General features: G+C 42.8%; 1 protein-coding gene across 2 annotated transcripts; it reads left to right on the forward strand.

Annotated features, from left to right (window-relative positions):
* The first annotated feature begins 20 nt into the window (after positions 1–20).
* Positions 21–12,516, forward strand: stk25b (serine/threonine kinase 25b). Of its 2 annotated transcripts, NM_001140433.1 has the most exons (12): positions 62–424; positions 5,814–6,044; positions 6,235–6,291; positions 6,587–6,695; positions 10,025–10,182; positions 10,560–10,745; positions 11,117–11,262; positions 11,460–11,565; positions 11,646–11,717; positions 11,840–11,976; positions 12,081–12,095; positions 12,196–12,516. In NM_001140433.1, the coding sequence occupies exons 1-12, from the start codon at positions 395–397 to the stop codon at positions 12,233–12,235; spliced, it is 1,287 nt and encodes a 428-aa protein (NP_001133905.1). In that variant the 5' UTR covers positions 62–394; the 3' UTR covers positions 12,236–12,516. The 2 variants fall into 2 exon arrangements, with proteins under 2 accessions (XP_014045169.1, NP_001133905.1); XM_014189694.2 differs by lacking the exon at positions 12,081–12,095 and having other exon boundaries at positions 21–424.
* The last annotated feature ends 2,004 nt before the right edge of the window (positions 12,517–14,520 follow it).

The following is a 14,520-nucleotide window of genomic DNA, read 5'->3' on the forward strand; positions in this document are numbered from 1 at the left end:
CTGCACTCCTTGAAAGACGCACATGCGCTGTTCAACCCATTATTTTGTCCTCCTCAAGCAACAAATAAAGAACAGGCTGAGTGTTCTTTGATATGAATTAAATATTAATATACGGAAACATTTTGTTCCTGTTCAATGTCACTCTTATACATGGAGTTACACGATACATAGCTTGCATCTTGGCCGGGCTGTAAAGCCCGCCGTCGGGCGATTCGAGGCCGAAAACACTGCGGAGTGACAGCACGATAGCTTGGGTGTTTAGCTATTTGGTTAGCCAACCTGCTAACGGAAGGGGTTCGAGAGGAGGGAAAATAAGATAGAGGAATTTTGACAACTCCGTCTTTCAGGCAGAAAGGGCTGCGGCTGCCCTTTTCCTGTCAAACCTGCCGACCGGATGGCGCACCTACGCGACATGCAGAACCAGGTAGGTAGCTTAATCTGTAGGGACTGTCACCCCGTTTAGCCAAGGCGAACCCCGATGACTGCGAGGCATTCGATGAATAGATGGGCGGGTTTAGGTGGGTGGGGGCGCCTAGCTAAACCATTACACACTGACACAGACGACTGGAGATTTCGAAGATAGCGGAGATGTACACACCCATCCGAAATTCATTCAGCCTCCAATGTTTAATCTTGTCTCTGTCAACAACACACATCCTCCTAATCCCCATCAAGTAAACCAGCTAACCAATAACAGTGTAGCCTATTTTCACGATTTATATTGTAGCCTATTTGCACAACATATGATCAAATTACCTTTCTAAACTGTAATAACCTCTTACAAATAGTTTATCCAAAACCAGAATGGCCAAATGTCTTGACAGATCCAGTTTGCGAGCTAATAAAGCCTGTATTTGTGCCTCTTACTAAGTCCTATGTTGTCACTGCTTTCCTGTGGAGCAGAATTTCAGGCTGGACCCTGAGGAATACCTCACCAAGCAGGAGCGTATTGGGAATATTCCATTTTATTTGGAATGGCAACCAGACAAAATTAAAAGGGCCTATTTACATAATGAATATGAATTCAGAGAGCAGAAATGATTAAATCATTAATTAGACCTCTCACTAAAGGCTTCAGTTATACAAAAGTTATACTTAAATCCAAACTGGTTCTCTAGCAAATTCATAAGAACGTTTCACTCCATGATAAAGAATGGCCTTTTCCCTTTTATTCAGATTACAACCTCGCACTTTCAGTTATTGAAATGGAAATCATCTCCCAAATATCACTTTCTTTTTCAATTTCTATTTAATCCATCAGAAAAAAAACTGAACAAATAATACAACAAACATTGTGATTAAACCCAAATATACTAATAAATAAACAAAACGTTTGGGGAATAAAAAAATAAAAAGTATCTTTGTAAATTATATCATACATTTTATTTATTTTTTATTTCACATTTATTTAACCACTTAGGCTAGTTGAGAACAAGGTGTCATTTGCAACTGCGACCTGGCCAAGATAAAGTACAGCAATTTGACACATACAACAACACAGAGTTACACATGGAATAAACAAAACATACAGTTCATAAGACACAACAACAGAACAAAAGAAAACAAAAAGTATATATACAGTGAGTGCAAATGAGGTAAGTTAAGGCAATAAATAGGCCATGGTGGCGAAGTAATTACAATATAGCAATTAAACACCGGAATGGTAGATGTGTAGAAGATCAATACGCAAGTAGAGATACTGGGGTGCAAAGGAGCAAGATAAATAAATAAATACAGTATGGGGATGAGGTAGGTAGCTAGATGGGCTGTTTACAGATGGGCTATGTACAGGTGCAGTGATCTGTGAGCTGCTCTGACAGCTGGTGCTTAAAGCTAGTGAGGGAGATAAGTGTTTCCAGTTTTAGTGATTTTTGCAGTTCGTTCCAGTCATTGGCAGCAGAGAACTGGAAGGAAAGACGACCAAAGGAGGAATTGGCTTTGGGGGTGACCAGTGAGATATACCTGCTGGAGCGCGTGCTACGAGTGGGTGCTGCTATGGTGACCAGTGAGCTGAGATAAGGCGGGGCTTTACCTAGCAGAGACTTGTAGATGACCTGTAGCCAGTGGGTTTGGCGACGAGTATGAAGCGAGGGCCAACCAACGAGAGCGTACAGTTCGCAATGGTGGGTAGTGTATGGGACTTTGGTGACAAAACGAATGGCACTGTGATAGACTGCATCCAGTTTGTTGAGTAGAGTGTTGGAGGCTATTTTATAGATGACATCACCGAAGTCGAGGATCGGTAGGATGGTCAGTTTTACGAGGGTATGTTTGGCAGCATGAGTGAAGGATGCTTTGTTGCGATATAGGAAGCCAATTCTAGATTTAATTTTGGATTGGAGATGCTTAATAATGTGAGTCTGGAAGGAGAGTTTACAGTCTAACCAGACACCCAGGTATTTGTATTTGTCCACGTATTCTAAGTCAGAACCGTCCAGAGTAGTGATGCTGGACGGGCGAGCAGGTGCGGGCAGTGATCAATTGAATAGCATGCATTTAGTTTTACTTGCGTTTAAGAGCAGTTGGAGGCCACGGAAGGAGAGTTGTATGGCATTGCAGCTCGTCTGGAGGTTAGTTAACACAGTGTCCAAAGAGGGGCCAGAAGTATACAGAATGGTGTCGTCTGCGTAGAGGTGGATCAGAGAATCACCAGCAGCAAGAGCAACATCATTGATGTATACAGAGAAGAGAGTCGGCCCGAGAATTGAACCCTGTAAATAGGACTGGTGGAGTTGTCACACATGAAGCTAACAAACATATATGGAAATGTCTGCTCTACCCAAAATTACAACCAACTAATTGCAGCATTACTGTAAAAATGGAAGAGGAAAGTGGAAGTGGAAAAAAGTAGGGAACTTGTCTGTCGGCCCTGCATTGAAGACCATAATTGTTTAAAGAAAATTGTGATAAAAGTATACCAGTGTAATTTAAGGACCAAAACATTGACAGCTGTGCCATATAGATTGCAAAATAGTTGGGAAGAGATTTTTGACGTACCGATTCCATGGCACATGGTTTATGAACTGATACGCAAAACGATGCCTGATTCAAAACTTAGAATTTTTCAATTTAAATTATTATACAAAATTCTTGCAACCAATAGAATGTTATATAGGCTGTATCACATCTGGCCGTGATTGGGAGTCCCATAGGGCAGCGCACAATTGGCCCAGCGTTGTCCAGGTTTGGCCGTAATTGTAAATAAGAATTTGTTCTTAGCCGACTTGCCTAGTTAAATAAAGGTTAAATAAAAATAAAATAAATGAACAAATTTTGCTGCAAAGAGACAGAGTCATTAGATCATTTGTTTTGGTATTGTCCATATGTAGCTCGTTTTTTGGATACAGGTCCAGGAATGGCTGTAGAATTGCAACATTTACCTGCAGATTTGAAAAGCAATATTAAATCGATCAATAATATAATACATTTAGCAACATTTTTATTTTATTTATTTGCAATCTGTAGAAATTATGAAAATAGAAGGTTCAGAACTTTTGTGAAACATCACACCACAGTTGAAAAATATATGGCAAATAGAAATCCAATATGGATGGTGTTGAGAGATAGATGGGAGGGGTTGAATGGAGCTGAAGGTTGTGAATAATAATAACAACTAATAACAAGATAACTAATGTAAAACATACTGTGTCTGTCAAACGTATATAGGTTCAGAACTTTGGTGAAAGAAATAGATGGGAGAGGTTGAGGTTAGAGGAAGGACAGGAGTAAAAATCAACAAAATATAACTACTGTAAAATAGATTGTGCCCGTAAAATGTATATAGTACGTATAAAGCTGGAAGTAGAAGCCACTAGTTTACTCCAATTAGGGGAGGGGTGGTAGGGTTAGAACTTAATAAAGGAAAATATATTGACTGGTATTGTATATACAACTCATTCCAGGGTTTTTCTTTATTTTACTATTTTTTACATTGTAGAATAATAGTGAAGACATCAAAACTATGAAATAACACATATGGAATCATGTAGTAACCAAAAAAGTGTTAAACAAATGTAAATATATTTGATATTTTTGATTCTTCAAAGTAGCCACCATTTGTCCAAACTTTTGACTGGTACTATGTGTGTGTGTGTGTGTGTGTGTGTGTGTGTGTGTGTGTGTGTGTGTGTGTGTGTGTGTGTGTGTGTGTGTGTAAACTCAGGAAAAAAAGAAGCGTCCTCTCACTGTCAACTGTGTTTATTTTTAAACTTAACATGTGTAAATATTTGTATGAACATAACAAGATTCAACAACTGAGACATAAACTGAACAAGTTCCACAGCCATGTGACTAACAGAAATTGAATAATGTGTCCCTGAACAAAGGGGGGGTCAAAATCAAAAGTAACAGTCAGTATCTGGTGTGGCCACCAGCTGCATTAAGTACTGCAGTGCATATCCTCCTCATGGACTGCACCATATTTGCCAGTTCGTGCTGTGAGATGTTACCCCACTCTTCCACCAAGGCACCTGCAAGTTTCCGGACATTTCTGGGGGGAATGGCCCTAGCCCTCACCCTCCGATCCAACAGGTCCCAGACATGCTCAATGGCATTGAGATTCGGGCTCTTCGCTGGCCATGGCAGAACACTGACATTCCTGTCTTGCAGGAAATCACGCACAGAACGAGCAGTATGGCTGGTGGCATTGTCATGCTGGAGGCTCACGTCAGGATGAGCCTGCAGGAAGGGTACCACATGAGGGAGGAGGATGTCTTCCCTCTAACGCACAGCGTTGAGATTGCCTTCAATGACAACAAGCTCAGTCCGATGATGCTGTGACACACCGCCCCAGACCATGATGGACCCTCCGCCTCCAAATCGATCAACCCCGCTCCAGAGTACAGGCCTCAGTGTAACGCTCATTCCTTCAACGATAAACGCGAATCTGACCATCACCCCTGGTGAGACAAAACTGCGACTCGTCAGTGAAGAGCACTTTTTGCCAGTCCTGTCTGGTCCAGCGACGGTGGGTTTGTGCCCATAGGCGACGTTGTTGCCGGTGATGTCTGGTGAGGACCTGCCTTACAACAGGCCTACAAGCCCTCAGTCCAGCCTCTCTCAGCCTATTGCGGACAGTCTGAGCACTGATGGAGGGATTGTGCGTTCCTGGTGTAACTCGGGCAGTTGTTGTTGCCATCCTGTACCTGTCCCGCAGGTGTGATGTCCGGATGTACCAATCCTGTGCAGGTGTTGTTACACGTGGTCTGCCACTGCGAAGACGATCAGCTGTCCGTCCTGTCTCCCTGTAGCGCTGTCTTAGGCGTCTCACAGTACAGACATTGCAATTTATTGCCCTGGCCACATCTGCAGTCCTCATGCCTCCTTGCAGCATGCCTAAGGCACGTTCACGCAGATGAGCAGGGACCCTGGGTATCTTTCTTCTGGTCTTTTTCAGAGTCAGTAGAAAGGCCTCTTTAGTGTCCTACATTTTCACAACTGTGACCTTAATTTCCTACTGTCTGTAAGCTGTTAGTGTCTTAACGACCGTTCCACAGGTGCATGTTCATTAACTGTTTATGGTTCATTGAACAAGCATGGGAAACAGTGTTTAAACCCTTTACAATGAAGATCTGTGAAGTTATTTGGATTTGTATGAATTATCTTTGAAAGACAGGGTCCTGAAAAAGGGACGTTTCTTTTTTTGCTAAGTTTATATATATTTGCAGTATATGGGGGACTGGAAGTGATGCAGACAATTACATTGATGGAAGCTACAATCTATCTGCAATATTAAAGCTGATCTGCCCCATAAAATAATAATAAAAAAAGCTTACTAGGTCCTTCTATGATGTCACTGCTTTCTTGTGGAGCAGAATTCCAGGCTGGACCCTGAGGAATACTTCACCAAGCAGGAGCGTATTGGGAAGGGCTCCTTTGGAGAGGTCTACAAGGGCATCAACAACCGCACCAAAGAGGTGGTGGCCATCAAGATCATTGACCTGGAGGAAGCCGAGGACGAGATCGAAGACATACAGCAGGAGATCACTGTACTGAGTCAGTGTGACAGCCCCTTTGTCACCAAGTACTATGGCTCCTACCTGAAGGTAAAGCTAAAATGCATAGATAGACAGAGACTGAAAGAAACACACACACACACACACAGACATACATACATATCACTCATACACAAATATATACACACACAAACTCACACACTCAGACTTCTGCCTATGTTCAGGTCAAATCTCACAGCAGGCCTTAGCATTGAAAACGTCTCGGTCTCTGTTTCTCCAGGGCACTAAGCTGTGGATCATCATGGAGTATTTAGGTGGGGGATCAGCTCTGGACCTGGTAAGACAATGCCTTTCCTAATGGCCCCTGAGGGGATAAGTACAATTGTATTTAATTGAATCAATGCCAATTGTTTGATAAATAAATGCTGACTTAGATGTCTGATTAATAAATTCTGACTTACAATACAAAGGCATGAGTTGGAAAATGAGTTGGAGGATGTACACAGCACATGTATTTTGCAATAATCTAAATAGGCTCTCAGCAAGAAACTCTCCCTTTCTCCCTCCCCCGTTTTCTTTTTCTCTCTCCCATTATCTCTCTCCGTCCCTTCCCACTATTTCTCTCTCTTCAGCTACGTCCTGGGCCTCTAGAAGAGACCTACATCGCCACCATACTGAGGGAAATACTGAAGGGACTGGAGTACCTGCACTCTGAGAGGAAGATCCACAGAGATATCAAAGGTGCAGGCTGCTCCCTTTGGTCCTCTATCAATCTGTCTATGCAACAGGACAGCACCCCCTAACAGAATCCCCCACCCATCAAAATGATACCCTGAGCCTGCACTCTCCTGGCAGTTTACGTAGTGTAGTGGTTATCACGTTCGCCTAACACATATTTTCAAAAAGTAAACAGCAGCTGCTGTGGCTGCGGAACCGACTTTTCATTCCCCGAACTAAAGGTCTCAGTGTCTGCACGTGTTTTATCTACTTGATGCACAGTCTCTGCTCGGTCCAGGTCCCTGGTTCAAAACCGTGCGGAAACATGTTTTGATAAAATAGATAGGGGCCGAAGACTGAAAATAAACACACATACATACAGTAGGCCTATACAGTATATACAATAAGTAGAACAGTTTTGGACATTTCTTCAAATAACCAGCAACAATGAAATGGTAATAGGCTAAGCAATATTCTGCATGTGATACTCATAAACCTGCTACTCCGAAAGCACAAAGACTTCATTAGGTTCTAAGAGTGATAAATATTCAGTCCTGCGGTTGAGTTTATGTAAAGTGCACAAGAAATGGGCCTGCCAGTAATAATGATCCTTATTCCAATCTCCCATTTTAGTTTTGTTAAAGATATTCTCCGGTACTTTTGCATACTTTTTAGCCAGTAGTTCTGAAAGTAGCGCCCATGAGCCAAAAGTGGTCCCCGAAAATTGCATACTACGTCACAAATGTGTAGATATGTACAGCACGTCATTGCTCTCTCTACTGTGTTTGCATTGTGCTAGCTGTCACTCAAATGACAAGGGGCTGAATCTCATTGGCTGAAACTCAAACTGCTAGGGGGCTGGCCCACGTGGGGGTGAATGTGGGGAAAATGGCACAGCTTCCAGAAAACTGTCGCTTTTAAACTTGGGATTTTGTGGCTAATCGAGGTAAGACAGTAACTCTCCTCATACACAACATGGTATGTGGACACCCCTTCAAATTAGTGGATTTGGCTATTTCAGCCACATCTGTTGCTGACCGGTGTATAAAATCGAGCACACAGCAATGCAATCTCCATAGACAAACATTGGCATTAGAATGGCCCGTACTGAAGAGCTCCATGACTTTCAAAGTGGCACAGTCATAGGATGCCACCTTTCCAACAAGTCAGTCAGTCCAATTTTTGCCATGCTAGAGCTGCCCCGGTCAACTGTAGGTGCTGTTATTGTGAAGTGGAAACGTCTAGGAGCAACAACAGCTCAGCCGCAAAGTGGTAGGCCACACAAGCTCAAGGAATGGGACCGCTGAAGCGCGTAAAAATAGTCTGTCCTCGGTTGCAACACTCACTACCGAGTTCCAAACTGCCTCTGGAAGCAACATCAGCACAAGAACTGTTCGTCGGGAGCTTCATGAAATGGGTTTCCATGGCCGAGCAGCCGCACACAAGCCTAAGATCACCGTACACAATGCCAAGCGTCGGCTAAACTGGTGTAAAGCTCGCCGCCATTGGACTCTGGAGCAGTGGAAATGCGTACTCTGGAGTGATGAGTTACACTTCACCATCTGGCAGTCTGACAAACTAATCTTGGTTTGGCGGATGTTAATGCCCTTGATTTTGGAATGAGAAGTTTGACAAACAGGTGTCCACATATTTTTGGTTATGTAGTGTATATTATGCAGGTATGATCTACACATTGACACATCCAGCCAAACAAAAAATGTCAAAGTACCGGAGCATGTCTTTAATAGTTGAAAAAATACTAAAGACTGATCTGGGAAGACCATTGGAACGGGGCCTTAGTAGAAAGCCATAGGTGCCATTGGATATACGGTTCAGCCGACACAGATCTGTCCAGTCCAAGATATCTTCAGAACAGGTTTATTACAGATACTGGGTTTAACCACACCACACTCCTTGTTTTGACTGCCTACTGTATAAGTGTGTGTAAAAGTGGTTCTATTGAAGCTATTGGAGGCTGTTGAGGGGAGGACGGCTCATAATAATTAATGGAATGGACTTAATGGAATGGTATCAAACACATGGAAACCAGGTCTTTGATGTGTTTGAGACCATTCCATTTATTCTGTTCCAGCCATTACTATGAGTCCATCCTCCCCATTTAAAGTGCCACCAGCCACCACTGATGAAGGAATAGAAAGGAAAGAAATAACCATTAGTATTGGCTTACATGACATACCATAGAGTAGACTGTGGGGGTATACAGAATATATTATGAGAAGGTACTGCTATGCCATGGCATAATGCAAGGGGCAATGCCAAATAAACTTAATAAAGACCTATTTACTGGTAAGTAAACGTGACTGGAATGTATCTAAGGTCTTGCATGAGACCAGAACCAACGTGGAATAGTGCCCAACTGCTTCATCTGGAAAGGGACAGGCTTTTAGGCTATATGCATCATTTAGCTACATACAGTACCTACATATTGTAGCAACATTTTATAATTACATGAGGCTACATAAAATACTACAAATGTCCACAAACACGGCTATACCTTTAACCTGACAACATGAGTAAAATAATATGCCTAAAACGATATGGCGTTACTTATGTGCTATACCAAGACTAGCAAGCTAATGTTAAGATGACTGGCTAACATCTTGGCTTAGCTAGCTAGCAATTGCATGAAGCACATGGAAAAGGAAAACATGGTACCATAAACATGGTAAATAACTAAACTGCCTTAGCAAGCAATGACATGTCACAGTACTTACAATTAGATGCATGCACTAAACACAGGTCAAATTCAATAAAGTTGAGGAACAGTCCAAGGAGCTTCTGACCTCGATCTCACTGAAGATGGCCGGGCTCAGTCAGGTTCACCGGGAATTACGAACTGTGATTGGCTGATATAGGTACTACTAATGAAAAATAAAGGGTGTTGGGCAAGTACAACAAACTATTAGATTGGGGCTGCTGAAACGACTGGCTAACTGTTAATTAATGGTGCTCTTTAGCTAACAGGGTAGTGCTGTGATCTAACGTTACCGATAAACAACATGTATATTGTTCAATCTTGCTATTACATGTCGTTACAGTGTTAAAACAGTAGATGTTCTGATTCATCAGGGGCTGGAGATGTTGCAGGAGAATCATCCATAAAAACAGATTTATACACAGCAATAGCTGTAGGCCAATAGATCGACATAGAGCACATTAATTGCCATCTTCTTTTTGAATATTGTAAGTGTTGTGATATCTATTAAATGTAAGTTCTCACTGTAAGTCACTTTGGATAAAAGCGTCTTCTACGTGGCATTTATTATTATAATTCTAATATATTGACCACCAACCTTGCTTTCTCCCTCCCCTTCTCCCTCTCTCTGTGGCAGCTGCCAATGTGCTGCTGTCAGAGCAAGGCGACGTGAAGTTGGCAGATTTTGGCGTGGCGGGCCAGCTGACCGACACCCAGATCAAGAGGAACACATTCGTGGGCACTCCCTTCTGGATGGCGCCCGAGGTCATCAAACAGTCGGCGTACGACTTTAAGGTCAGTAGCCCCCACGGAGTTGGCAGTTGGCTCAAATATGTCCTAGTCTGTAGGGTTGTCAGTGTCAGCAGGGTTTATTTACGTTAGTTCAGGATATTCAATGAAACTCCAATCTGAGAAGAGCCTCTTATTGTCAATGAACATTTTTCTATTTTTGAATTGGAAGATCGTTTCACTTCCTTAATTGACTGAATTGAGGTGGAATTTACATTAATCCTACTGCTGCTTAATTGTTTTTGATGTCAGGCTCTTTATACATGTTCAGCACATCCCTTATGAATTCTGTACACATAAATATTAAGTGTGTCTGTGTGTGAGCACATATGTTTTTATCTGTATATACTTGGCTGTCTTACACTTGTCTGGCTTCCTCCCAGGCGGATATCTGGTCCCTGGGCATCACGGCCATTGAGCTGGCCAAAGGGGAGCCCCCCAACTCAGACTTGCACCCCATGAGGGTCCTCTTCCTCATTCCTAAGAACACCCCTCCCACCCTGGAGGGATCCTACAGCAAGCCCTTCAAAGAGTTTGTGGAGGCCTGCCTCAATAAAGACCCGCGCTTTGTGAGTCAATTACTTTCTCCGTTGAAGTTCTCCATTGACAATGATTTTCTGTTGAGTGCTAGGCTTAATCTGGGTTCTGGGAAACTGGCCCTGAAAAGTCTACTTGTTTGAGGGGACTAGCAGTAGACAACCTATCAAGAGCATGACTTTGTAGGCAGCCTTCCATAAAAGAGAACACGTGTACTTACGCTGTTATAAGCATTTGTTTGTTTTATTCATAGAAATAAACTTACAATACCTCTATTGTGTTGCTGGGGCACCTATATTTAAAGTTTATCATAAGACCAACTTCATTTATAAAGCGCTCAAAGCAGCCATATTTAGTATGGGAATGAATGCGTGTCTTTGTACTACGCTCTTTCCCTCCATAGAGGCCAACAGCCAAGGAGCTGGTGAAGCACAAGTTCATTACACGCTACACCAAGAAGACGGCCTACCTGTCGGAACTCATCGACCGCTACCGTCGCTGGAGGTCCGAGGGCCACGGGGAGGAGTCCAGCTCAGACGACTCAGATATGTGAGGCCCTTAACACGCACACAAGCGCAGACATATACAGTGCACAATGGATGAAGCAGTTTTGAAAGACACACAGACAACCTAACCAACATATTGAATATTTCTGACTGGCTGTAGATATAGAACATGCAGTTCTCTATTTTACGTGGTACTGAATTAAACATCTCAAACAGACCTACTGTCTCTTCTTCTTACAGGGATGCTGATGGTGACGACAACCAGAGTCCCGTGTGGACCTTCCCCACAGTCCGACCCAGCTCCATGAACAAACTACAGAAGGGATACACACAATCCGATACAGAGGTGAGACCATGTTGGTGCACATTTAAACACACAAACAAACAGTTTGGGCTGGGACACTGTGAATTTCTTTTTTTCTTTAGTCTGCAGATTCGGTGAAACGCCAACCCAAGTCACAGTGTCTGTCGGCATTGGTCACTCCCATTTTCAAAGAGGTAACAAGTTACAGAAGCTACTTATTAGAATGTCCACATTGTATGGACAATACAATTTTCCTTTTCTATTAACTTTATATCTATGCTGAAATCGAACTAATCTCTGTGTTTGTCCTGTCTAGTTAAAGGAGAAGCGGAGGGCTGCTGGAGGTGGCGTGGGGGCCATCGAAGAGCTGGAGAATGCCTTTAACCTGGCTGAGGAGTCCTGTCCCGGCATCTCTGACCGTCTCGTCACACACATGATGGAGAGAGTCTGCAGGTGAGTCTGGCTTCAAGCACACCCACACACACAATTCCAATACACTTCAGTGACATCCTTTTCTCATCTCTTGTCCTTTGTGACTAACCCCACTGATCTGAAAGGACAAAGAATAAAAGGTGAGGTATGACTATAAGGACACGAGTGCAATTCATTGGAGTCTTATCACTTCAGTGTCACCTAGTCACTCATTTAAATCTACCCTCTTCTATTCATCAGGTTCTCGCTCAATGGTAACACCACCCCCTCCTCGCGGTGAACCCCTGCTGGCTGCTACTCCAAATCCCCTTCCGTCTACTTCTATTCCCCCACAGACCGTCCAACATCCCCCCCATGGACCACGAAAACCCCTCTGCCCCCTAGTCCACCTGACCAATCTCCCAGAGAACTTTTCATTAGTTATGATTAAATATTTTTACAGTTTTTCTTTATAGAATGGAGAGTATTTAAGACAACAAAAAAGCCATGACATTAAGAGTGCTGTGTATACCTGTTAGATCGAGAGAGAAACAATCCTAAAATAAAGTCTATGGAAACGTCTATGGGTTTGTGAGCTTGTCTGTTGCATCACATGCATGGGTGTTGCAGGTTTTCTATTCAATGTATTTCAACAAATAACACCTGAGTCAAATACATATTTTAAATAATTCAGGTGGGCTGGTTTAGCTTGCCTGGCATATGGAGTTTGCACCTTTGGCACTATTCCATTGTGCTTGACACAAATCAAGCACACAAGTATTGCAAGTGTTTGATATATATTCAATCTGGATCTGAAGCAAATTCTCTGAACATTTTGTTCAATATAAAAACCACCATCCCAGTTTGATCGGTGGCAAGTTCCAATGTTTCCACCTGTCCGGGTCATTTTAAGCTCCCTAGCATTCCTCACACTGGCAGTGAACGGCAGGGCCTCGGGTGACCTTAGTCTTAGCCAGGCCCGCTGTTGCCGGGTGGTCATAGGTATGAAGACTCCTTGAGAGCGATCACCATTTTACAAGCGTTTCACTATGAGAGCTAGGCTAGTGTTTTGAGTTTATGCTTAACCTTTTTTTCAACCCCCTCTCTGACTAGGTTGTACAAACACATCCACTGGGTTACAGATTTTTGAACATTCTCTGATGTGAAAGGACCATAATCAAAGTAGCTCGTTTGGCAAAATGTTTGACAAAAAAATCTTAAATAAAAAAAATACTGCTCGCCCTAGATATTTCCATTAATATTCTGTAAAATGTCATACTATAGATATTCAATCAGATGTCACTCATCCCCCATCAAATGACATACAAATGCCTACAGAAGATGCCGATTGTAGTCTAGTGATGACCCACACGTGTTCACCAGGATGGCATAGTAGAACTCCGTTGGGGTGCAGGCGATGCCAATCTGGTCAAACATTCCCAGTTGGAGGCACTTTGGCAGCAGCTCTGCCACATCCCTCTGCTTCAGGACACCGCTGATCAACAGCACCGCGTTCTCAATCATGTAGCTGTAGCATGGAGACAAGGGGGGAATAGTGTGGGCCTAGTTCCAATTCATTTCAAATGCTTCCTTTACTTTCTACGTCAAATCAACCACTGATATACAAAGATTTGATGGGTGAACGTGCTATGAAATATTGCCTTCACTTCCAGTCATCTGTTGCCTTCACATTCAGATCAGTGATTACCTCAATCAAGGGAGAAAGGATTATTTTTTTAGAAAAACTTTTCTGCGCTTAGTATTTTGGCCAGCATACCCTCATACCAACTACTAAGCTTTAAATAATAGATACACTAATCCAAATGTAAGGAGCTCTTTTACATGTTCTCTATTGATGAACATCGCATTTCAAACTGGACAGGATCACTGAACTCATGAGTCTAAATAGATGGGCAAACAAACATATTTTTAATGTATTTTTTTCCCCTCCCATCCAATTGATGGGCAAATAACATTTTTAAAAGAGGAAAGAAGTCCGTTGAATGGATCAGTGACGGCCAAGAAGCTAGCAGAAAGAGGAGGAACATACAAATGTCAGGTGAGCATACGAATGTTTTGTTTAGCATATTTCACATAAATCAAAATCCGTAGTAGATTTGAGGCTAAGGTTACTGGCATACATGTACTTAGTCAAGGAAGGTGTAGCGACTCAGACAGACAAGACAGCCAAAGAACCTGCCTGCCAGAGGCAAGGAGACAGATGTGAGGTTGTGACAGTGATGTAGTCGAGGAAGGTGGAGGGGGGGGGAGGGGCAGTAGACGTGAGTTTAGTCAGCATGTTCTCCTTCAGTCAGTGGTCGATGAGTGACACGGTCAAATCAACCTGAGGTGAACTGGCAATATCTTACTGTATCTTGAGTCAGAAGCCACTGGGAGAACATTACCAGACTGAAGATATGGTAATCTGTAAAAAGAAAATCTGGATAGAAGATTAGATAAGGATTTATCCCGTGGCTAGACAAGCCACTAGGCTTGAGGTGTGGTATGTTTACCACAAGGGCTATTCTTAGACAATGCGAAGCAGAATGCCTTGATACAGCCTTTAGCTGTTGTATATTGGCCATA

The sequence above is a fragment of the Salmo salar genome, chromosome 03, assembly GCF_965601325.2.
Source record: "Salmo salar chromosome 03, fSalSal1, whole genome shotgun sequence".
Lineage (NCBI taxonomy): Eukaryota > Metazoa > Chordata > Actinopteri > Salmoniformes > Salmonidae > Salmo > Salmo salar.